Source organism: Thermobia domestica, chromosome 6, assembly GCF_964235325.1.
Source record: "Thermobia domestica chromosome 6, izTheDome1.hap1.1, whole genome shotgun sequence".
Lineage (NCBI taxonomy): Eukaryota > Metazoa > Arthropoda > Insecta > Zygentoma > Lepismatidae > Thermobia > Thermobia domestica.
In genome coordinates, this window is record NC_137459.1 from 229980945 (window position 1) to 230004899 (window position 23955).

General features: G+C 36.1%; 1 protein-coding gene across 2 annotated transcripts in view; it reads left to right on the forward strand.

Moving 5' to 3' along the window:
- The window catches only part of Apoltp (Apolipoprotein lipid transfer particle), a 6186292-nt gene that overhangs the window by 5936971 nt on the left and 225366 nt on the right, over positions 1 to 23955 (forward strand). Inside the window, exon 69 of one of the 2 annotated variants that reach the window (XM_081762640.1) lies at positions 9744 to 9959. The exons of the other annotated variant lie outside the window; for it this stretch is intronic. Within the exon in view, the coding sequence (XP_081618766.1) occupies positions 9744 to 9959 (216 nt within the window). The remainder of the gene's footprint in view (positions 1 to 9743; positions 9960 to 23955) is intronic. 2 annotated transcript variants of the gene reach the window in all.

Here is a 23955-nt window from a genome sequence, read left to right on the forward strand (position 1 = left end):
ATATTTTATTCTTGGGGATCCCTTTTTTGATGATTTTCTCAGGAAGTACTCAGACGCTTTTGCTAATAGTTCACATACAATTATTTCCTTATTAATTCTAATATATGGCATAAGTTATTTCTAACAGAAATATGACCAATGGGTACTTTACTTTTGGACGTAAGTTGCTTCGAACAGTTTTCCAAAACGCCTTATTTTATTCGTATTTCCGAAATAAATGTTTCAGTAATAGCTGCATTCTAACACGAATCAGTTTAAGAAATTCGAGCGAGAAAACTAAGTGCGTTTCATCCGTACCCATTCTTAAATATATTTTTAAATGTTACACCTAATCACAATTTCCTAACAAAATCGAAACTTCTTTTTAAATGTGCCTTGTTGTGGCCAAATGGTTCAAGTTCATTGGTTCTGGATTTGATTTCCGGTAAGACCTAGTGTATTTTTATCCAACGTGAAGGTGTAGTGCAAAGAGAAAAGTGTTTAAACAAGCCTAACCAAGCTAATGAATAATACAAAGAAATAATACAATATTACGAAATTACAGAAGGAACGTTGGTAATATTAGATATTTGCGTGTGAAATGTCCAACCGATGACTGTCAACTCCAAAGGTAGGAAAGTGAAACATCCAATACCAGGTTAATCAGTGGTCTCTAGGTAAAGTTACCCTACTAGGAAGTGATTGAGATACCAAAAAATGTAATCGCTGGGAGACATGTTAGTAGAATACAGTGGGTGAGAGAGTTTAATACTGCAACTCATGAATACTCTGCACCTTCGTTGAGTATTGAAGTGCGTAGGCCTATATAGGTTTGTACTGAAATGTGCATAAATACACAATATATGTTGAACATTACGGGGGCTTGCGGACAGGTTTGCAGTGCACTTCACGGGGTTCGATATTCTAAGGATGCTAGCGAACTCCTGAGCCTTCCCCACTGTACACTATTAGTTAAATCCGTGCTTAATTGAAACTCTATTTGTTTATATTTAACACTGTTAACCGTTATCACCTGTGCACTACGAGCAACAAACCGCCAGTAATTCTTTATTTTTGCCCTTTATTTTAGCGCCAGAAATGTCTTTGTTTATAAATTTCGTTGTCTATGGTTTTGCATATAAATAGCGTGGACACTAAATTTTGACTTCTGCGCCATATGCATCTAATTACAAACAAACCTATAGAACGAACACAACAAACTTGGAATATATAGTTTGTGTATGGAAAACCATACACCAGGCGCTGCACGGGAGAGCCATGTGCATACATATGGCAGTCATCTTCGTAAGAAATTTATAATAATAATAATAATAATAATAATAATAATAATAATAATAATAATAATAATAATAATAATAATAATAATAATATACAGAAAACGAAACAGTTATTTACATAATTTATATATTTAGGCATGTAAGTGCAATGGATTTAAGTTATCTCTCTCTCTCTCTCTTTGAAGGCAAAAACCCTTAGGATGCCAAGACGTAGGAGAACACTTGTGGCACTCACGACTATAGGGTGGTGTGTGGTTGGCATATCGGGTTAATTTGTTGTTAGTTGCAGCTTTCTAGACCGAATGCAGCTATTCCCGGTAGAAAGTACAAGAAAATATACCTTTCTATTACTATTAAATTAAATAATTATACTCATTCCCTCAATGTGATACTTGTTTGTTTAACTGTATACAGACAGCTGATTCGTGGAAGAATCTTTGATAATAATAATAAAAAAATAATAAACTCGACAAATATTCTTGTAAATAATAGGTAAAATTTCGCGTCACACTGTTCATTTTGCTGGGTACGCCAGTGTGCCGTGTTATCCGGTTGTGGCACACTGGAATATAGGATATGACTTTCTAATTTTCCCAACTATTTTAACTGCTCCAGTTGGAATGAATCTATAATAATAAGAGAGTGGATTAAGCCTTCTTTCCCTTCGATTTAGAAATAAGGTCCGCTAGAATTGTATATATAAAAATAATAATATTCAGAATTTTATAGAGCAGTTTGTTTTATTCAAAATGACATACTTCCTGCAACTATTTTCCTTGGGACTATTTGAAATCAAATCTTTAAATTTTACGACCCACCGGCTAGGCAAAGGAGACGGTGATGAAGAGAAATGAATGAAATGGTGGAATGAAGAAAGTGGGAGAGAACAGTAGAACCCCGAGAAAACCCATGCACATGGTGTTTGTCAACCACAAAATTCACTTGATGCAAGCTGGGATCGAACCAAGAATCGCTTGCACCAAAAGTGAGCACTTTATCCCTGAGCCACTGCGGCCCCTCTGAAATTATTTATAGGAGAGAGTGACTACTTTATGAAAACTTGATATCGAACACATTTGTTTAAAAACACCAGCTTTTTTGAGAAATATTGCTAAATATTCAGGAAAACTTGAGTCAATAAAATAATAATAATAATAATAATAATAATAATAATAATAATAATAAGAAGAAGAAGAAGAAGAAGAAGAAGAATCTTAAATTATAAACTCTCTGGACCTAGTGCAGTGGCACAATTCCACGAATTAAAAAGATTTTTTTTTTACTTATCATGTAAGTGTAGAAGGACTTAATCCCTGTTGCTTTCAATATACGAAAAAAGTGTCCAACTGCCAAATGATATGCTACATAAAATGCCCTATGCAACATAATGTAGTATAGAATTATCATTTCAAGGTTGTCTAAAGAACACTTTCGTTTTAGCAAGAAAGGAAGAAAATAGAAAATGCTCAGTTTTAATCTAGTAGAAAGTTCGCAGATTTAAGGCAAAATGCACAGAATTGTTGGATATTTAATGTAGTTCGGATTAATGGAGTAAGACACTGTAAATAGTTTATTGTTTGAAGTATATTGGGAGTGACCAAGCCATTACCTATGGAAATATTAAAAGAGATACGTTAATAGTGTTAGTTGCAAACTGTTGTAGAAATGAAAAATTTAAGGAAATCTCTAAAACTCTGAAATCACAAATCCAAATTGATTGACTGTTAAGTAAAACTGGTAAATCTGACTAAAGCGAGAAAAAAGTATTAAGAAGTAAATTATTAAGAAGTAAACTACGATGGAAGTAAATTATGAATAAAGATGATTTTACAGTTTTGGAATACCAACAAATGATTTTGCTAGATGTAAATTTTGGGAAAACTTTTTTAATAAGGTTTTAGATTTATTTATTGGTTTGTTTTTTTATTAGCTTCCCAAGCCGTAAACGTCGCCAACACCTAGTGGCCCAGTTGCCGGTAAATGGCGATCGTCAATATAGCGACGCGTCGAAGGATTGCTGCTAGTGTGCCACTAGTGGCATGGATTCGTCGAGTCGGAGCAGGTATCTAGAATCGGGGGTATTGAAGTTACCACCGCGTAACAGCGAGGACTTCATTTTGATCAGCGCTCCTTCGATTTGTCACGGAGAATCGCAAAGGGACCAACACGAACTATCGCCAGTCATGTGTATGCGGTTATTATTATATATTATTTTTACTTGACGAATTTTTATTATAAGGACAATACTTGAGCTCCGTGGGTCAAGAGTAACTCCTGCCTTTACGTCATGAAGTGAAGAATCTTGAGATGGGTGCGTATAATTGTATGAATTTAGATGGCAATTGTCGCTGATCACTAGCAAGTGAATATGGGAGAACTATGAAAATCTAAATAGACGCATGCCATTTTGTTATAAAATTACATGGCGAGAGCATTTGATCTGATTCCAAACAGTTATCGTCAAATATACAGGGTTAAAGGAGCACTCTGATTAGAAATATTAAAAAGACGTCAACAATTTATCACTTTACAAGCTATGTCTCCATAATCCCCTCCGTGGTGAATTCGGAAGTACACGCAACTAGTAACCCTAAGGTTCGTGGTTCGCGCCCAGCTCTGGGCACTTTTTTTTTACTTTTTAAAAAATGTTTTTAGACTCACCTTAAAGCAAACAAATTATGCATTTAGTCGATTAAACGTAGTTTAGGAGATTAGTTTTGTGGTTCGTTGGCGTTCCGTCGCTTCTCTGCCGCTGGTGGCATATTTTTCTAAACGGAAGTGGGACCACCGCCGATCGTCGCTGCGGAACCGCCAATTTTGGGGACATGTCGCAAGTGGTCTATCGGTGGTCCACCGAAGCTTACGGTGTCCCCTCACAAGTGAGGCAGATTGTAATCGACCAAGAGTGTTTTGGAAAAATGTTGAACATCTTCCGACTTCGACTGCTGAATAATCCGTTTAGGATCAAGTCGAATCAAGGCTCTCCCACGGAAAGATAGAACAACTGAGACAATCGTTCGAAGAACTAATCTCGAGACCCTCCGTCTCATTCAAGACTTAGACTCTTCAGGAAAAGTAACAAGTTTATTACTTGTAATTTATTCTTTGAGTCAAAGTATTTTGCAATAAACAATCGTTTTGAAAGATATTTTTACGATCGTATACTATTCGAAAATTCCACTCATAATATAATTTCCCATCATGGAATTGAAAAAAAAATCAAAGTTCGAACAAAGAAAGATCTCCGATCCACATGTCTCTTCATGTTTGATATGGAAGTCTCATCTTCATTATTGACCCTTAATTTATTTTAGTCCTAGGCAACGCGAAACGACTGGATGGCTCTAAGTGAAAACATTCACTTAGATGGTTAAGTAAGCAGGAAATTGCTGTTGTAATTTCACGAAACACAACAGATCTTGAGGGGGGAAAAACAATTTTACTTACCAGGGGGAGGGAGTAAATCATCTGCTTACGTTTGATTAAATAGGGAGAAGGCAAGGGCGCCGATCCTGGGGGGACCGAGCCCCCAAAGCTCTTGTGGGCCTCCTTTGCATTTATGAATATACAATATTTGGCAAAATTTGAGTGCAATTTGTCTTAAAATCCTCATATATATATCACGCATTTGAAAGCCCCCCCCCCCAATTTACAGAGAAATCAGCGCCCTTGAAAGAAGGTCTAGTGAAATGAATAAAAATGTGATAACATAATACTTGAACAACTTTGTCTAATGGAGGAAAGTAAATTAGTATTCAACACTTCTTTCAATTTTAAGCATTTCAAAGATTCTCGTAATTTAGTAGCGTCCCGGATTTGCATTTTTGAAATATGGGAACTCTATCTTTACCTTAACGTATGAATTGGTTTCGGACCATGCACTTAAGCCGCTTTGCCACAAGAGGCACATAGGAGTTTTTCTTTCGATTTCCTTAGGAATATTGAGAATGGTATGACTTTTAAAACTAGGTTTAAAAAAGAACACACATCGACACAATAAGATGATAATCTTATACCTAGGAGACATATTGATTTTTTTTAATTTGTTCTCACACTACCAAAACAGTACTTATGCTTTTTTTTTATTCCAGCCTTTTAATATAAGCATTTCACAGTATTGACTGTTCTAGGTCGATACAATTCTAGTTCAAGAATATGCTACCTTTGGAAATACAGTAGAGCTTCGCTTATCCGACATAAACAGGCAGGCAGAACGCCGTATAATATGGATGTGTTAAGAAAAGACCTATTAAAAGTAAAATTTATGATATAATTTTACATATTATGCATCTAATAATCACGTTTTATAACATATAAATGCACTGCACTGAATCAGGGACGTATCCATCGTGAGGGCCTGAGAGCTGTCCCCCTCCGAAACTCAAGCACTTTTTAATAAACTTGCTTTTACCCTTTTGAGGTTCTTTTATATCAGTTTACTTGGAGTCAGTGTCCAAACTTTGTTACAATTCTAAGAACATACCATAATGCTATTGTACCAGGTGGAATTTAAAAAAAACAGTTTTAAATAGGATTAACATTTCGTTTCCGTTCTGTTTTTAACTATAATATATTAGAACGATAGGCTACATTCAATGTCTTCTTGCTATTTTTCTTATATGATATACGTAGCAGACAATTTTAATTAGTTACATTTCTCTCGAAAATATGTTTCATTTTGTTTGTGCTATAATGCAGTTTCCAATGTAAACCGGTTTATAAATGAAAAGTAGGAAAAAGATTAAGAGAAATACAGATTTGTTGCATTATTATTATTATTATTATTATTATTATTATTATTATTATTATTATTATTATTATTATTATTATTATTATTATTATTGATATTGATATTTTTAAAATATTAGAATTTCGTGCTTACGAGGATTTGTGTTGGGCCCTCTCCGAATAGAAAACCTGGATACCTGTCTGCACTGAACGATAGACATATGAGTCAAGCTGTAGACGGGTGCGCTAGGCGATAGACTCCAGAGCATGAAAAATAGTTTAAGACCACAACTTGCAGTTCTTCTTGCCGATTGGTGCTATCTGCAATGATATGTCGGATCATACGATATGTGGAACAAAAGAAGGCCAGATAAGCGAAACCATGGTGTATTGGTGTTTCACGCACCTAAACCTGTAAAATGTTTGTATAAACAATTATCTTTCACTCCCTAGCTACATTTGTGGGTATGATCACATACTTTGCCTTATAAACTATAGTCTTACAAAGATTTTTTTTAGCTAAAAGCTAAAGAGAAGCCAACTTCAATAATTAACTTCAGTTATTTTTTTTTTTTTTATAATGGCAAACTAGTCCATTTCATCACGATAAATCACATTTGGTACTAAGATGTCTTTTTCTGTCCGTATATATACTTCACACTTTGTTGGAGACAAAATTGTTCTTTTCCCAAGGAAACAGGATGAGAGAAGCTATACAACAGCATGAACCGAAAACAATAGCTATTACCATTAGTACTCTAATACTGGATAAATACGTCATTACAGCAAAATATCAATAAGTCATGTCCTTATTATATTGCTTCGGTTCTTGTTAACGTGAAAAATATAATGTTTTGTAAAAAAATGAGATGGGATGGGATTCGGGCTAGTGTCAAAATAGTGTAAGAACTACTAACCCACCACGCTACCCACCTAACCACGGAAACTATTTTTGGCTTGTTCTCTTTTTCTTAACAAATAAATGCTAATATTCATAGCGCATGTCACTTCCAACCTCAAGACAGGAGATTTCCTCTTTGTTTCTATATTTCCATACGACACCTTGGTTACAGAAGCTAATTTATATTTGGAAGACAATCTACACACTAGGTTTTAACCAATAAATGCAACATTTTACTCCACTAGCCAGTTCCTTGATCCAACTACTCGACTCCCCTTCTGTTTATACTGAATCGTGCTCTGCTACTGAAAAAAAAAGATCCCTATCATGATTTCCAATATACACAAAACCGACCATAATTTTGTTTTTTGTTTATATTTTTATTATTTTATTATATTTTTTGTGATATCTCCTTAAATGGATTGCTTTCTATTATCTCTACATACCAATAACTAAATTTTACCCATAAACGTAAGGAAAATGGAATAAATGCAAAAAATCGTGAGTTACAGTATACGCGCAATTTTTATTGCGCATGGGAGTACGTATCAGCACCAACGCTTGTCTCTTAAAAGGTAGTTTCGATGGTTCAGTTTATCCTACAATGATGACCGCATGCACGATAAATGCTATCATAATGAAAACAATATCTCAGTTCCCACTCTAGTGTGTCAGAAAGGCCAAACGGCAGTATGATTATATTATGCGTTATTTGGTACAAGACGCGATCTCACACTCATTGAGAACGACTACATTCATCAACATGAGGGGATTCACCGCAACATCACGGAGTTCTTGAACTCTAGGTCATACCGTTCCTGCACACAGCTCCGGGTACCGCATTTCCGCAGTAGAATGCCCAATTAATTACAGTCAGGAATATACAAGCCTTCTTCTACAAACGACGGTTACCACTGTAACATCAGAATGCTTGTAGTCCAGTGAACATCTGTAGGGTGTGGTTGACCGTCACTTTGTATGTCAGCTTCCTTTTAGTAGACACCATCTTTGCTTCCTAAGCCAACACACAAGAGGAGCGCTAGGTGAATCTTCACTCACACATGCAAAAGCCTATTTGAGCTACAACGTAAATCAGCTCTATTCATCTTGACTCTGGAATTATTATTTAAATAATTAATATTTTTCTGACGAAAGTATGTACTTCTTTATTAAAATTAAAATAAATCGTAACAGTTTCTATAACGTATGAAAATTAACATCTGAAGAAGATAACGTTACGTTGTAGAAACTGTTACGACGTATTTTAATTTTAATAAAGAAGTACATACTCAGGTCAGAAAGATACTAATTATTTAAGTAAATAAACTCTGATTACAGAGTCTTCAGCTTTCACGCCATACTAACTTATTTAGGAGTGGTGTTCAGTTTTGAAATCTTAATAATCTATATCTACAGTGTGTCCGTAAGTTGCGCAACCCAAAGTTTGATGGCGTATATCTCTTGAACCGAGAATGATAAAGACCTGAGACTTGAAACAAGTGTAAGCGTGCTCCATGTAAATATTTTCGAAATCATGACCAATGGTGGAATTTGTAACGTTTGTGGAGTAACGAAGGAAAGTACAGAAAGTGTAAAATAAAAAAATGTACAAAATGAAGAAAATCAATATTCAGTTGCAGAAAACAGATTGCGATATTTTTTATCGTAAATTTTTGCATTAAAACTCAGGTTATCACTTAAGTGCAAATTCTCATTGTTTATCATTAATTAACCAAAAGCACACCTGTTGCAGTTATTTTACGACAACAGTGTTGTCAGGGTCCGCGTTTCGGTAAAAAAAAGGAAAAAAGAAAAAAACTCATCTTACGGAGTAGCATTAGATAGCCTTTCTACATGACAACACTGCATCAACTTTGTCACATTTTCGCAATCAATGGATAAATGTTGATGCATACAGCACATATACAGAGGGATTCACCCACAGGAAATCAGTTTTTTTTTCTTTTTTCTGCAACTGAATATTGATTTTCTTCATTTTGTACATATTTTATTTTACACTTTCGGTACTCCTTTCGTTACTACGTAAAAATGTTTATCACTGAACAACAGGAAGAGGTTATCTAACGCAGATAATTCCTTAACTCAAATATGTCGAAACACAAGGCTCATTTAGAATTAATTTTGTACTGGTACTTTCACTAGTTCTTGGACAGTTTTTTTTAATGGAAAGTTCGTCATTAGTTTGTGTTAGAGTGTCCGTTCCTTATGACGATATGACTCTTTGAAGAAGTGACCGTTTGACGATGTAACAGTTTGAGGAAGTAAGAGATTCTTTAGATGTGGCCGTTTTGCATTTTCACAAACTATATGTCCCTGTCCCTATGTTTAACGACATACCTGTTTCTTTTGACGATTGTGACCGCTTTGAATTTATGACGATTGTCCTAGACTTGGAAACATATCCTAATATTAATCATTGGAGGTCGGAGCTCTAATTCGTCTCACTGAATCCAGTAAACAGATAAGTGACGATATTAAATAATTATGCTTAAAATTTGTATATTATTATGATGTGCTATCTCATTTTACTCGAGTAAGGCTACTACTTTGTGGTACGATAAAACGTTTTGTCTAAAGTTTTTTTAAAGATTACTTTTAGTAGCGATTATGTGATTCTAGCTGCAGAGAGACAAAATTTGCATTAGTATTTATTCTGAAATGCACAATATATATATATATATATATGTGTGTGTGTGTGTGTGTGTGTGTGTGTCAATGTGTTTGTTTCTAAAATATTGCATTTTCCATAAACATTATTCTTCGTTGGGGAAAGCCAAAACGCCTCTGCTTGTGTAATTACATTTATCTTTTTGCAGATGTCATCTTCTCAATGAAAATGGACAAATCGAACGTGAGCTATCTGAAGGTGATTTTGAGAAACTTGACGGGAAGAAAGTACCCATTTCTACGGATATTGTTTTTATCATAGAAGCAAAAGAATGCAATAGGAACATCAAAGAGAAAAGGAACATTGATTCACTTCTTTCTTTGCTTTATAAGGAACTTGTAGATGCTTCAATAAAAAACAATAGGTATGTATTTGTTTCTAATAGCAGTCAATATGAACACAACAACATTGTTTCAGTCCACAGGAAATGCGTCGTTTTCTGTTTATACCATTGAACGATGAAGCTGAAAATAAGATATTGGACCACCGTAATAATTGTCAAATATATGCCTAAAGGAAGTAATAATTTTCTTACTGTTATTACTTGGGTAATGTACAGACCTGTTCACAAAAAGCTGGAAACTCGTTCATTAACTAAGTCCGAAAAAGTGAGCCTAGATCCGTCACAATTCCCGCAGATCTATACACAGGGAATTGCATGTTCCCGCCGATCTTTATATAGACACTAGCTGCAAACCGTACTGTCATTCGAGCGATGTGAAAGTGTGAAAACAAAATCAAACTACTTATTTCTGAGATTAATATTGATTGCACACCTCATGCACAGTTCCAATATGCAAAATCAACCATTATCTTAAGTGGAAATTGCTGAAAACGACAGAAAATGGATATTTAAACCTCCAAGTAGGAATTTGTGCTTGGAGCGCTTCTATTATCAATATTATAACACAATCTCTTGTAAGTTGCGTCTGTGCTCAAGCGGGTTTAGTACTGCTAACCACATTTCTGAAACGAAGGGCGACGGTTTGAGCCTCCGTTCGGAAAGTTAAAGTTTTTCTTCCTTTTTTTTAAGTATATGAGAACTTTTTATAAATATAAATTTCTAGTGTGAAGTGATTGGAAGCACATTATCAGACAAGCTGTCACTTTTCAAATCCCTGTCACATTTACTAGCCAACCATGTCCACAATTCATATACGAAAACGCTAAAATGAGAAATGTGAACACAGTTGAATACCTAAAACCGCCCGTCCAACATGAAAATTATTCATATATATATATATTTCGGGAGGCTTTGCTAACTTCATTCTTGGAAATGTGAACATTCTACAAGATATTTTATTCACTTTACAATATTTTATTTGGATAAACGTAAAATTTGGGGTGAGTGGGATCATGCCCGGAAGTGCCCTAAAATACAATTCCATATATATATATATATATATATATATATATATATATATATATATATATATATATATATATGTGTGTGTGTGTGTGTGTGTGTGTATATATATATATATGCTTGTATTTTTTGCATTACAAAAACGTAGGGTACCTCATAATCTGGATTCTTATAAAGCAATTTGAACAATTATTTAGAAAATATGTACTGCTTAAAATCGGATTAGATCGCAATGCCAGTAATCTGTAATATCCTACAGTTTTATTTATTTACATTGAAAGTGTGCATGTTATATACTGTATAGCATGAATATTAACTGCTACATAAGGAACAATTATCCATAATTGAATTTAAGTAGGAAGTCGATATACTTATTATAAGAAGAAGCTTGTGAAAATGAAGTCTATAATAATGGTTGTATCTGAAATAGATGTTGCGTAATGGTGTAATTGGTTACCCCGTCAGCTTTGGAATACTGGGCTCTTCAAACTGTCCATCCTTAGGGATGCGCAGAGTCGAGTCGAGACACAGGTTTTCCAATAGAAAAATACACAGTTTTCGAGTCAAGACGTCACTTTTACAGCATATTGTCGAGACGAGACGGCCTCAAATCTTGTCTCGTGCGTATCCCTATCCATCCTACCTAGATAAAATCAATTTTGGATGCGAATATTCAATTTCTTTTAAAGATAATTGTAATCTACGATGCAGATTGAAGTAAGATATTGGCTTGAACTGCTTTATTACCCACTTAACCTTCGTATACTGCAAATATACGAAGTTTGGCATAAATATTATTATTAGAATGTAAACGCTGAAGAATATATCTTAACACACAATGACGAAGAACTCAATGCACGAAGTAATTAACATATTGGTTGCAAGTTTATTTAAAATTAACTCTCGTGAAATCTAAATCAGCATTATTAGAAAGAAAGCAAGATAACCGTTTTGTGAATTTGGATATATTATAAGAGATTGATTGATGTGTATTTAATCGAAGAGAATATATGAAACTAAATGGAATGGCTTGTGGAACCGAACTTGAAACAGGATAGGATGTGTATATAAAAATGAAAGACAGCAATGGTTAACAGCAGTAGTCACTACTTACAGCAGATGAGTGAAATCTACTCCCTCCTCCAAAAAAAGTTCAACAATTCTAAAACATAAGGACGTCACATTTCTTTGTTTCCTGACAAAATTGAAAAATTGAGTTTGCATACTTTTCGTCTATATCCCTTCAACATAGTTAGCTAACAAACCAAGTACGGCCTACTGACTAGATGTCAAGTGAGTGAAATTTATATAGGAAGTTTCGATACAGCATTCACCGAAGTGACCCAGACGTAACGTTGAAGCTTCTGGTATATCCTATTTCGTAATGAATTTTAGGTCAGTGAGATTTATTTATACGTATCAGAAAGCTCTTTAACTCCATACTAAAGGCGTGTCGTATGATTTATTCAAATCGTCAGGTATTCGGACAACCATGAGCCCAATTTTGTTTTGCTTCACTGATCACAAGTTTAACTTGAAATAAATTCTTACTTTTCCACGGAAACATAAACTGTTTGAATGATCATTTTGTTATCGGTGAAATGTATAATTCTGCAAGTAATGAAAATGTTCGTGTCCATTTCCGAGATTCGATCCCTCGTCCTTTGGTTTAGCAGTTCGACATGTAGACAGCTAGACTAATTGTCGTTGTGTAACAGCTTGCAGGAAAATCTGTTTGAAGGGCACGAAGGAAATTGAGGGCAGGATTCAGGCAACTACCCTGCGCTCCCATGTATACATAATTTCGAAATACTTTATGCTTAAGTATTACAATGATGAATTGTTTCTACACTACAGTTAATAACGGATCAACATATCTTATTACACTTAAAAGTGGAAAATACAGATTTACAGAATGGTTTCGATTGTGAACGTTGGATAGTGGATTCGAACCTATCATCTTTGGTTTACTGTTTCCCTAAGTTACTCGAAGTTGAACTTAGAAAGTATTTGCCTCAAAAGTCCAATACTATACAATCCATGTTCAAAAACTAGTTCTTATAGCAACTATAGTGATTTCCTAATTACATTTAACTTAGAGTTATCCGTGCCGTAAGCGTCGGTGGACCATCGATGGGGAACTAGCGACCTCTCAACCAAAATTGATGGCCCCACTGCAACGATCCGCGGTGGCCCCACTTCCGTTTTGAAAATTATACCACTAGTGGGCCACCGGTGGCAGAGATGCGACGAAATGCCAATGAATTACAACAATTATCCACCAAAATATGTTAAATAACCTATATGCATGATTCATTTACATTGAGATGAGTCTAAAAAGCACTTGCAAACTATATATAAAGTTCTCCCGGAATGGCGCGAAACAGCAACCTTGTGATGTAGAAGCATGGATTACTCTTGACGCCGGAGCTCACTTTAGGAACATTCGTCAGGAAAAACAAATATATAATAATAAACGCATGCACATGACTGGCGATAAGTCGTTTGGGTCCCTTCGCCGATTCTCCGCGACGAATCGAAAGACGGACCGAAAAAATGTCATCGCCCTACGTGGTGATAACTGCAACACCCCATCTCTAGATGTCTGTTTCGACTCGACGAAACCTTGCCGCCAGGGACACACTAGCGGCAATCTTTCGATGCGTTGCTATATCGACGATCGACATTTACCGGCAAGTAGGTCACTAGATATTATTGACGTTAACGGCATGGGGTCAAGTTTCATCTCACAATTGTGATATATTCTATTTTTGGTATAAATTTTAACTCCTCTCCTTTGTTAGGATACGAATTCTAATAAAAATGGCGTGACAACAAGCCAGTCCGCGCATAGCACCCTGAAATGTTCTAGGAGGGGCTTTCTTCATGGTTGTAATATATAATGTTTGGTATTTCTATTTGTATACATTTCGTGAGTCAGAGGGCGGCCCGCTCTCCCCCTTCGGGGTGCCCATGAGTCAGAGGTAAGTGAAAGTGTTAACTAATAAAAATCATTTCAAACGGTTAAGCCATTTTTGTTCTGATAGACGACGTCTTTTTCATTTATATCCTATGTAGATAAATACAGATTAATAGCATTATTACTATCTTATTATTTATTTCATTTTTACCATATACTTTTCTCAACGTTTAAGTCCTTTAGGCTAAAGAAGACGGGTGATTCATGCAAATAGATTCTAGTTCAAGTAAAATTTTAATGGACCCTTATCGGGAATTGAACCCGCGACTATAAGACCTAACAACAAACGCGCTACACATTAGATATTAACACAAAACTGACTTACCGAATGTTCTTCGGTAACTGATTTTTATTTTTTATTGTTTTAATCGGTTTTATAGTTTTAGCAGTACCTCTTTAATAACAGGGACACGAACACAGAATTATCACAGAGAGGTAAAGACACAATCTCCCCCAGTGGGGATAGAACCCGGTACACCGAAGGCACACGTGCTAACCACTGTACTATCTGTGTAGGGTAAACAAAGGAGCGGAAATAAATTTATATTGCACATTCCGACGAAACGCAAACGTCCCAATGAAAGGAATATTAAAGGAAAAATAAAAAAAAACTTAGTGAGCTCTTGAAAGAGCTCAAATGTCACCTGGGTATAAAGACAAATCTTTATTCAGGTATTAATATCTCGTATAATCGCCGTTAGCTTCGATGACGCATCTTAATCTTCTTGGTAATGAGTTAGCCAAGCTAGCGACATATTGATGTCCCTGTGCTATTTCTTCCCACGCGTCAGAAACTAGCTCCCAAAGTGCGTTAGCTGTCCTTGGTGGGGGATCAGGTCAATTTTCGTGTAAAATTCTTGTAACTTCCGCCCATAGATTTTCCATTTGGTTCAAGTCAGATCCTCTTGGAACCCAGTCGACTAGTTCAACATTGCGTTCCTCATGAAACCAGGCTTGAACTAGATGTGAATCATGTATTGAGCTAAGATCTTGTTGAACTTCTACAATGCCGTCTTCAAATAAATTTCTCGCTACGGGGAGCAAGCCATACTGCACAATATCCAGATACTTCTATCTGTTCAATTGGCCTTCTATACGGTGTAAATCACCAACTGTATCTTTACACAGCCATCCCCAGCAGTGAGTAGTAACATGTCCCATTCGATGCGTTCTGTGCATGTACTGTGGATCGTAACGTTTTCCTGTGGGTCTATACACAAGCCGAGAACCATCATTTGCTGAAGAGAATATCTTTTCGTCTCTGAAGATTACATGATCTCAGATACGACTAATATTTACCTCAGCAAATGCTAGTCAATCAGCTTTATGACTGTCCGTCAATTGCTCCTTACACGCGGCTCGATATGCCTGAAGCCCTCCATCTTTAAGGCGTCGCCGAGCGGTGAGGAAGGAGCCAGGATAACGAGACGCTATCACTAACTGCCGGGATGATATGAAAGGATTGCGACGGCTTATATCAACTAGAGCCCGATCTTGTTGTGGGGTTGAAACGCTTTGAAGGCCAGTGCCAGGTTTTCTAGACACGTTACCTGTTTCTGAGTATTTCTTCCACCAAGTATATGCTGTAGAACAGGGAACACCAACACGTTAGCTAGCTTGTCTCACACTCATACCACCGTATTCAACAAGGGCAGTAAGCTGCTTGCGAACATTGTGACCACGATGAGCCATGAGTAATGAATCAATTGCAGCTGTTTGGCTGTATGATTTCGTTACTCGTAGGCTGAAGTGAAGAAACTCGTCTGCTGCGACAAGGCATACGTCATGTTTTCGTAGTTCAGCATTTTTCAGGAAAAGAAGTGTTACAGAGTTGTGTGACACACAACACACACAAACACACACACGCACACGCACACACACACACACACACACACATATATATATATATATATATATATATATATATATATATATATATATATATATATATGTATGTATATATATATATATATATATATATATGTATGTATATATATATATATATATATATATATATATATATATATATATATGTATGTATATATATATATAGATAGATAGATAGATAGATAGATAGATAGATAGATAGATAGATAGATAGATGGATGGATATAGATATAGATATATCAGGAACATGAATAATTTACATTTTTGACGTTTGTGTTAACGTTTTCATACATAAATTATGGAAATGGCTTGCTAGTAAATGTAACAGAGATTTGAAAAGTGACAGTTCGTCTGATTGTTTTTCCAAGCACTTCAAAGTAGAAATTTATAACAATGTTTCGGTATATTAAAAAAATGAAGAAATAAAAACGAAACTCGCAAGGAGGCTCGAACCGTCGTCCTTCGCTTCAGAAATGTTAATCAGCATTACTAAACCCGCTTGGCTACGGAAGCACTTAGAAAGAAATGCGTTATAATTTTGATAATTATATCGCTCCAAGCGCAGGTTGACACTTGAAGTTTTAAATAGTTAATTTCGGTCTTTTTCAGTAATTTCTATTTAAGATATTGATTGTTTTTGCATATTGGAACTGTGCATGAAGTGTGCAATCAATATTAATCTCAGAAATAAGTAGTTTGATTTGTTTTTACATTTTCACATCGCTCGGATGACAGTACGGTTTGCAGCTAGTGTCTATATAAAGAACGGAGAGAAAATGCAATTCCCTGTGTATAGATCTGCGGGAATTGTGACGGATCTAGGCTCACATTTTTGGACTTAGTTTCTGAACGAGTTTCCAGCATTTTGTGAACAGGTGTGTACAAATGTCTGTGTCATAACATAAACATTTTGCTTAAAATAAGATCTTCAATGCATAATAACGTTTAATAATATAGGCAGTATTACAAAATATCAGTAAGATCCTTACCCACGCAATAAGACCACCAAATTAATCAGATGGCTTGGTCATGAAGAATCTATCTTTAGTGCAAGTTTTTGAGTGTAATTTCAACTTCAAATTAAAATTGTGTAATGTTTTCACGTCAGGCAGATGTATTTTTTTTTTTTTATCTGTATCATTCTTCATTTCGGGTAGTTGTGGCAACCATCCAACCAATTTGTAAAATGTTGTGAGATTAAAAAGAGTTATTTGCTATTTTGCAATACATTTGTTCTCTGGATCACTGTTCTTGGTTTAACTCTCTCCTTTTGTTTCTTTTAATGACTTTTAGAGTACAAAGTACATCAATGAATGAAAACATTCCAGAATATTAGAAGGCTCATACTTATTGCGTGCTAAAATCTTTATTTACTGATGATAATAATATTTTAAGTAAAATGTCCTATGCTTCCTGGAATTACTTAAATACAGTAGAGACAGAAGCAGTTTTGTTTTGAAAATGTTCACATCTGAAACACAAAATGACGTGACACAACACAACAGGACACTGAGACACCTTAAGAAAACTTAATGATCGAATAAAAATTTAATGGATTGACATCTTTTTCAATACGACTGAAATTTCTCTGTGCCACACTATTTCTATTTATATTGGTAAATATTAATAACGTAATGTTTGAAATAACTAAATATGAAAAACAGTTTAGTATATTCGTTTAATTTGATAAATATTTTCTTTTAAATTAACAAATGTGTCTTTCTGTCAAAGTGAAAGAAATTGATCCCAGTCCATCAGGATAAAATGAATTTATTCCAATTACATATCAGGGGTTTTCACGAACTGAACGTTCAAATGTAATTTCTTATTTTGGTCTAGGAATTAATTCGTGCGGTTTTTAATAAAAATTGAAGCTTTATTTCAAAAACAAAGTAAATGAATACGTTAACAAAAGTATTGTCCATCGCTAGCCACTACTTTCTCCCATCTTTCAGGCAATTTACGGATTCCGTGTCGAAAGAATTCCTCATCTTTTGACGCAATCTAATCAAAGATCCATTTTTCGATATTTTCTGAAGAAGTGAACCGCTGTCCAATCAAATCGTTATTCATGCAATCGATCAAGTAGTAGTCAGACGGAGCAGTGTCTGGTGAATATCGCGGGTGGAGTAACACTTTCCATCCGACATTTTCCAAATAGGTTTTGACCGGTTTTGCGACATGTGGTCGAGCGTTATCATCTTGATAAATAAGTTTATTATGCCTGTTATTCCATTCTGGTCGTTTTCAGGCCAGAGCTTGCTTCAAACGCATTAATTGTTGTCGATAGCGGTGTCCATTAATAGTTTCACCAAGTTTCAGAAGTTCATAGTACACCACACGTTTCAAATCCCACCATATATACAGCATAACCTTTGCACAATGAATATCTCGTTTCGGTTGTGAAGGACCTCGTTCACCTTGCTTCACCCAGGCCTTTTTTCGTTTAGGATTCTCGTAATGAATCCACTTCTCATCACCAGTTACAATTCGATGCAAAAATCCCTTCCTTTTCTGTCTTTGAAGCAGCAATTCGCAAACGGTTTTTCTTCTTTCAACGTCTTTCTTTTCAATTCATGTGAAACCCAATAAGACATCTTTTGAATCATTCCTATGGCTTTGAGACGTTTGGAAACTGTTGTTTGTTCAACTCCAAATGCTTCTGCAAGTTCGTCCTGCGTTTGACACGAATCTTGATCAAGCAATGTTCTCAATTCTTCATCTTCAAATTCTTTTGGCTGTCCAAATTGCTTTTGGTCTTCCAAGCTGAAATCACCACCTTTAAACCGTGCAAACCACTTCTGACACGTTCGCTCAGCTAGAGCATGGTCACCAAACACTTCCACTAAAATATGATGACTTGCGGTAGCACTTTTCTTCATGTTAAAGCAATGAAGAATAACTCCCCGCAAAAACACTTTATCAGGCACAAAATGCGCCATTTTCAGTTGAAGAAAAAATGTTGTTGTTTCCGCTTCAAGCAACTGACATATACTAAACAAGATGCTCAATGACAGTAGTTTTCAACGCATGTTTGGATCAACGAAACTATGGGACAATAAGCTAGTTACGCCATCTTTTGTAAAACCGCACGAATTAATTCCTAGACCAAATACTTTCTTAAAAATATTTATATAAATTGAATATTATATAATAGTATGTTGTCTTTCGGAAACAAATAAAAACAGTGAAAATACTCAGTTCTGAACTAAAACATTCCAACAGACATACTGAAAACTTATTTAAAACATCAGCGGGACACAGCATACATAATTTCGCCTCAAAAACTGCAACACCAAGAAGAGCATAAAATAGCAGTTCCAATATTGACAGGCAAAGACATGGTGGCACAGACAGTAAATGATTAAACTCGCCGATCAGTGCAACGCGTGATAACTTGGCGATGGCAGAGGAGAACTTTTGACATTTGTTGTTCTGTGGGCCCCACATGGGCGATCGGAACTGCTGCAACATGGTGAAATATCGAGAGTATAACCCTTGGTATGGCAATCCATGCGTAATCGCAAACTTGTCACAGCTCATCAACTGTAGGTGGTGGATTTCGCAGATGTGAGAAGTGTTGTACAACCATTGATCAGACGAGTTCAATCGGCGAGAGATAGGGTAAACCTGCCGGACAACAAAGTAGGGTAACATAAAGTTAGACAGGAATTGTAGGACAGCACATACAACATGAAGGCATCCGTTATCCTGCTGAAATGTAGTCCCTGACAGGACCCACACAAAAAGGACCAAAATCGGTTGACATGCGTTGTCTATGTAATGTTGGCTGGTCAAATGTTCATCAATTCCTAGGAGGCACGGAAGCTAATGGCACTCCACACCATAACCCCGGTGCTGGACAGTTACGAAATGCAGATGTGTCCCACCTAGAACCACGGAAGCGCCAGATATGGATGCGGCCATCATGACGATGCAGACTAATGGAAATCGCCTGAAAATATGACGTTCTGCCATTAGTCTCTAAATTTGCGACGTTCGCTACAGTGTGGTAGTCTTCCATATTCGTGCTGTGCAGTTAACGTTAGCCCCAGCAGTCGTCGACGTACAAGTCCCTGGCATAGGCATAATCCACCCTGGTTTAATCCAACCAAGCATATCACGTAGAACTGTTTTCGTGGATACTGGAAGCTGTGCAACAGCCTTCAATGTTTGTGCTAGTGTCCAGGATGTGATTGTACGATACGCCAAATCCAGACGCACAAGCTATGCGTTCTCGCGGAACGTGTCATGGTGCTATCGTTGTAATCCGGCTTGTCGATTCGTTGTTCGTTCGTGGCCATATTCCTTATGAGTTGGACTGTGGCCGCATTGTTTTCAATATGGACACTGTGACAATAAATTTAAAATATGGTTATTTTTGCTTTTAATTGAGTAAAGTTGAATTAATGGGTTTATTTAGACACTTGTGTTTTTTGGTTTGCTTAGAGTTAGCAACAAGAGAAGGGAAACATGCAAACGATGAAAGCAATTGATGTTATTATAACGATGCAATATTATAGGAAGCTTACTTAGTGAAGATAATTGATATTATAAAAACAGGATATCTGATATTGAACTATGACCGCAACAACGCAGTAACATAGGAAATTTAGTTAGTGTTTACGGATGCTTTGAAGGTTCTGGGACGCGTGTCATTGAATTATGCGTTGGATATTGTACACGTGTATATGTGTTATCTATATTGTATTTTGGGTGCGGCAGTTGGTGAGAATTACTGAGAAGGCTAAAAGGGCAATAGGTTTTTATATTTAGGAATTTGATGCAAATTATAGTGTGATTATTACGAGATTTGGGTGTGACACGATATTTTAAAAAAAGTTTTAGGAATTTTAGCCCTTGGTGATTTAAAAGTCAGCCCTTAGGTGTTTTATAGTGAGTGCGATGACCATAGAAGTAACCATTTATATAGCCTTACGAGAATTTAGCAAGGTAACAAAAAATTTTATAAAACCATTTTTGTGTATTGAAAATGTTATATGACATTTAACTATGTTTTATTTTTTTACAATAAAGCTTTTACGATTAAAAATGACAGTTGCATAATTGCATTTTGCCGTTTATTCTCAAAAGAATGTTAATAATAAAAACTATAGTAAATATTTAATAGCAGTTAAGGTAAAAAGTTATGTGTTGCTTAATTAATCATGTAAATAAATTAATTGTAAATATATCAATAATGTAAATATATCAGCAGCCCCATCGTTACAGCACCAATATTGTGGAAGATAAACCACACTCGTGATACGTCAATGTTCTTCCAAAGTCAAATGCCGAACCTTGCTGGAGAGACTACCGCCTTTGATGATGAAATATCTTTGACCATATTGTCACACTCATGTCATACCAATCTTCATTTACCACTGAACTGTGGCTCCTTGGCAGGCCTTATGTTCTGTCCCCTAACAGCACAATTACATAGCACGCATATGCCTACATTTTCCCTCAGGTACATGGGAATGTATCTAATATGTCCCTTGTGTACCTCTGAGGATCACAACTTCTACTCTTTTATAACTTATGGAAATCACATGGATGCCAAGTGATAGTCACAGTCTATGTCCGCCCCTAGGTGCATGCCTGACATGTGCCTGGGAAACGTGCCTACTATCCATTTCATAAAGATAGGCCCCTGACTTCGCGGTGCTGCCGTGACGTCCAGTCAAAACTTATATTACATTGTCGTACCTCGTTGGAATTGTTGGAATGTTATCTTTTCAATACTTAAGACATACAAATTTTCTTTGTACTATGTAGTGAGAAAATAATAGAAATTAATGAAAAAGTGCGTATTTTTTCGTACTTTTTTGGTAAATCAATGTTTATAGAACTATATCTCGGAAAGGAGATAACATGAAATAATTTCCTGTGCACGATATGTAGATGCGTATATTACCTGTATGTTCTGAAAATTTCATTACTCAACACATAGTAATTTTCTTGTTATTTAGTAAAAAGTAAGACATCATTATCTCTGAATTGCTGCGGTGTATTAACAATCTGAAAATACTTTTAGAAAGATCTTAAAGTAGCTTTTTCAACCAAACTGTTTTGACTTATTTTAAGAAAATAAACAATCACAAATATGGCATTATGATTTTCTCAGCTTTGCGCCCTTCGCTATCGCAGTTTATACGGAGTGCTACGTTGCCATATTTTCCTTTTCCGTATACACCCTCAGACGAACGGAACGGGGATCTTGTCTCCGCGATAACTCTAAGACGCCTTTGTTAACATATGATCTTCCAAATGTACATTCGCTGATAAGACTCACGCATAAATATCGCACAGTCATTCAGCAAAACAATGACACAGAATCAATGCAATTTTTTGTCAGATCACATATGACATGATTGAGTATATGAGCGTAACACCACACGTGTAACTGAGTTTCTTAATAGTTAAGCAGTTAGCGTATGCGCCTTTGTGGTGGGAGACCTGGGTTCGATTCCCGGCGGGAGCTCATGTGCTTCGGATTTCCCGTAAATCAGTATGCCCCGTCTCATATGGCCTCGCTGCTAAAAGGGCCCTTAAACTCAAAATCAATTGAATCACACGTGTAACTGATCATAGCTGAATTGAAAAAATTCCGAATATTGTCCTTGCATGTTACATGAGCCATCGGTTGAATTTCAAATACACTTCTTAATATCAAGGTTCAATTTCTGCAGAATTTCCAGCAGTAAACCGCAGACACTGGCCTGTGGTAGATATGCATTTTACATTGACAACAATACTTTGTTTAACAACCATTTTAACAACATACCGTAAAACAACAGAGCACTGGCCTGAAACGACTATATCTTGAGTAGTGTCTAATAGAACAGAAAATATTGAAGCTTGAGAGACTTCTTTCGAAATATCTTCTCTGATAAGTGTGCTGATAGCATTCAAAATATAATTCACCGTGTTTAGTAAAAGTTATGCGACCACAATCCTGCTTATTTCCTCGTATATGGCTCTTCTCGGTGACCTTATCTAAATTACTTTTAAGCGGAAGATCAAATTTGCTTAAGAGAGGAATAATATCCAAAAAGTTTCCATGATCTATAGCTGTGTCTTTCAGTTTATAGGCTGCTACATTTCCTCTGTAAATGAACCCTCTTTTACCTATGAGTTTCTGCACTTTGACAACTCGATACATTATTTGTCTGTTTATCTCAACCTTATACTGCCGTTGTTTTACCTGTTCATGAGGAAGTAGTTTCTTAACATGAAGTGGTACGTTTTGTCGCGGATTAAATATCCGAAATGTTTTAATTAGTCTATGACAGGTTGTAATTTATATAAGTGGTACGTTTTGTCGTGGAATAAATATCAGAAATGCTTTAATTAATCCATGATAGGTTGTCATTTATGACAGGTCGTCAAAAGTGGTACGTTTTGTCGCGAAAATTCAAGTGGTACGTTTTGTCGGGACACCGTTCCCCATGCCGTAAGCGTCAATGAACCACAAAATTACTCCCCCAAAATATGTTAAATATCCTATATGCGTAACGTGTTTACATCAAGGTGAGTCTGAACAAAATTTAAACAAGTAAAAAAATATACGGCTCAGGCTGGGCGCGAACCACCAACCTTTGGATTACTAGCCGCGCGCTCTTCCGACTTGGCCGTGGAGGCGACGAAAATAGCGTTGCTTGTAGAGGGATAAACTGTTGAAGTCTTTTGAATTTGGCTAATCAGAGTGCTCCTTTAACCGCGTATATTCGACGATAACAGTTTGGGATCAGATTAAATCTGCTCACCATGTAATTTTGTAACAAATGACGAGTGTCTATTTACTTTATTTCATGGTTTTTCCATATTTACTTTCAAATGGTCGGCGACAGTTGCCATCTAATAAAGCTGATGCATTTGAGACTTCTAGTACACAAACGCTTAGAAAAAGAATCAACAAATGCATCAAATATGGAAGATGAATATAGAACACTTAAATGGCGCATGCCTAACACATCTTGTGATGTTAGCCCTAACAGCACAATTACATATCAGACATACACTGCTCCACAAAACTTAAGCAACCCTAGAGAACGTGGTATAAGTGACGTGTGGGGCCCATTCAACACTGGTTAGTGGCATGCACATACACAGAGACACACAGGC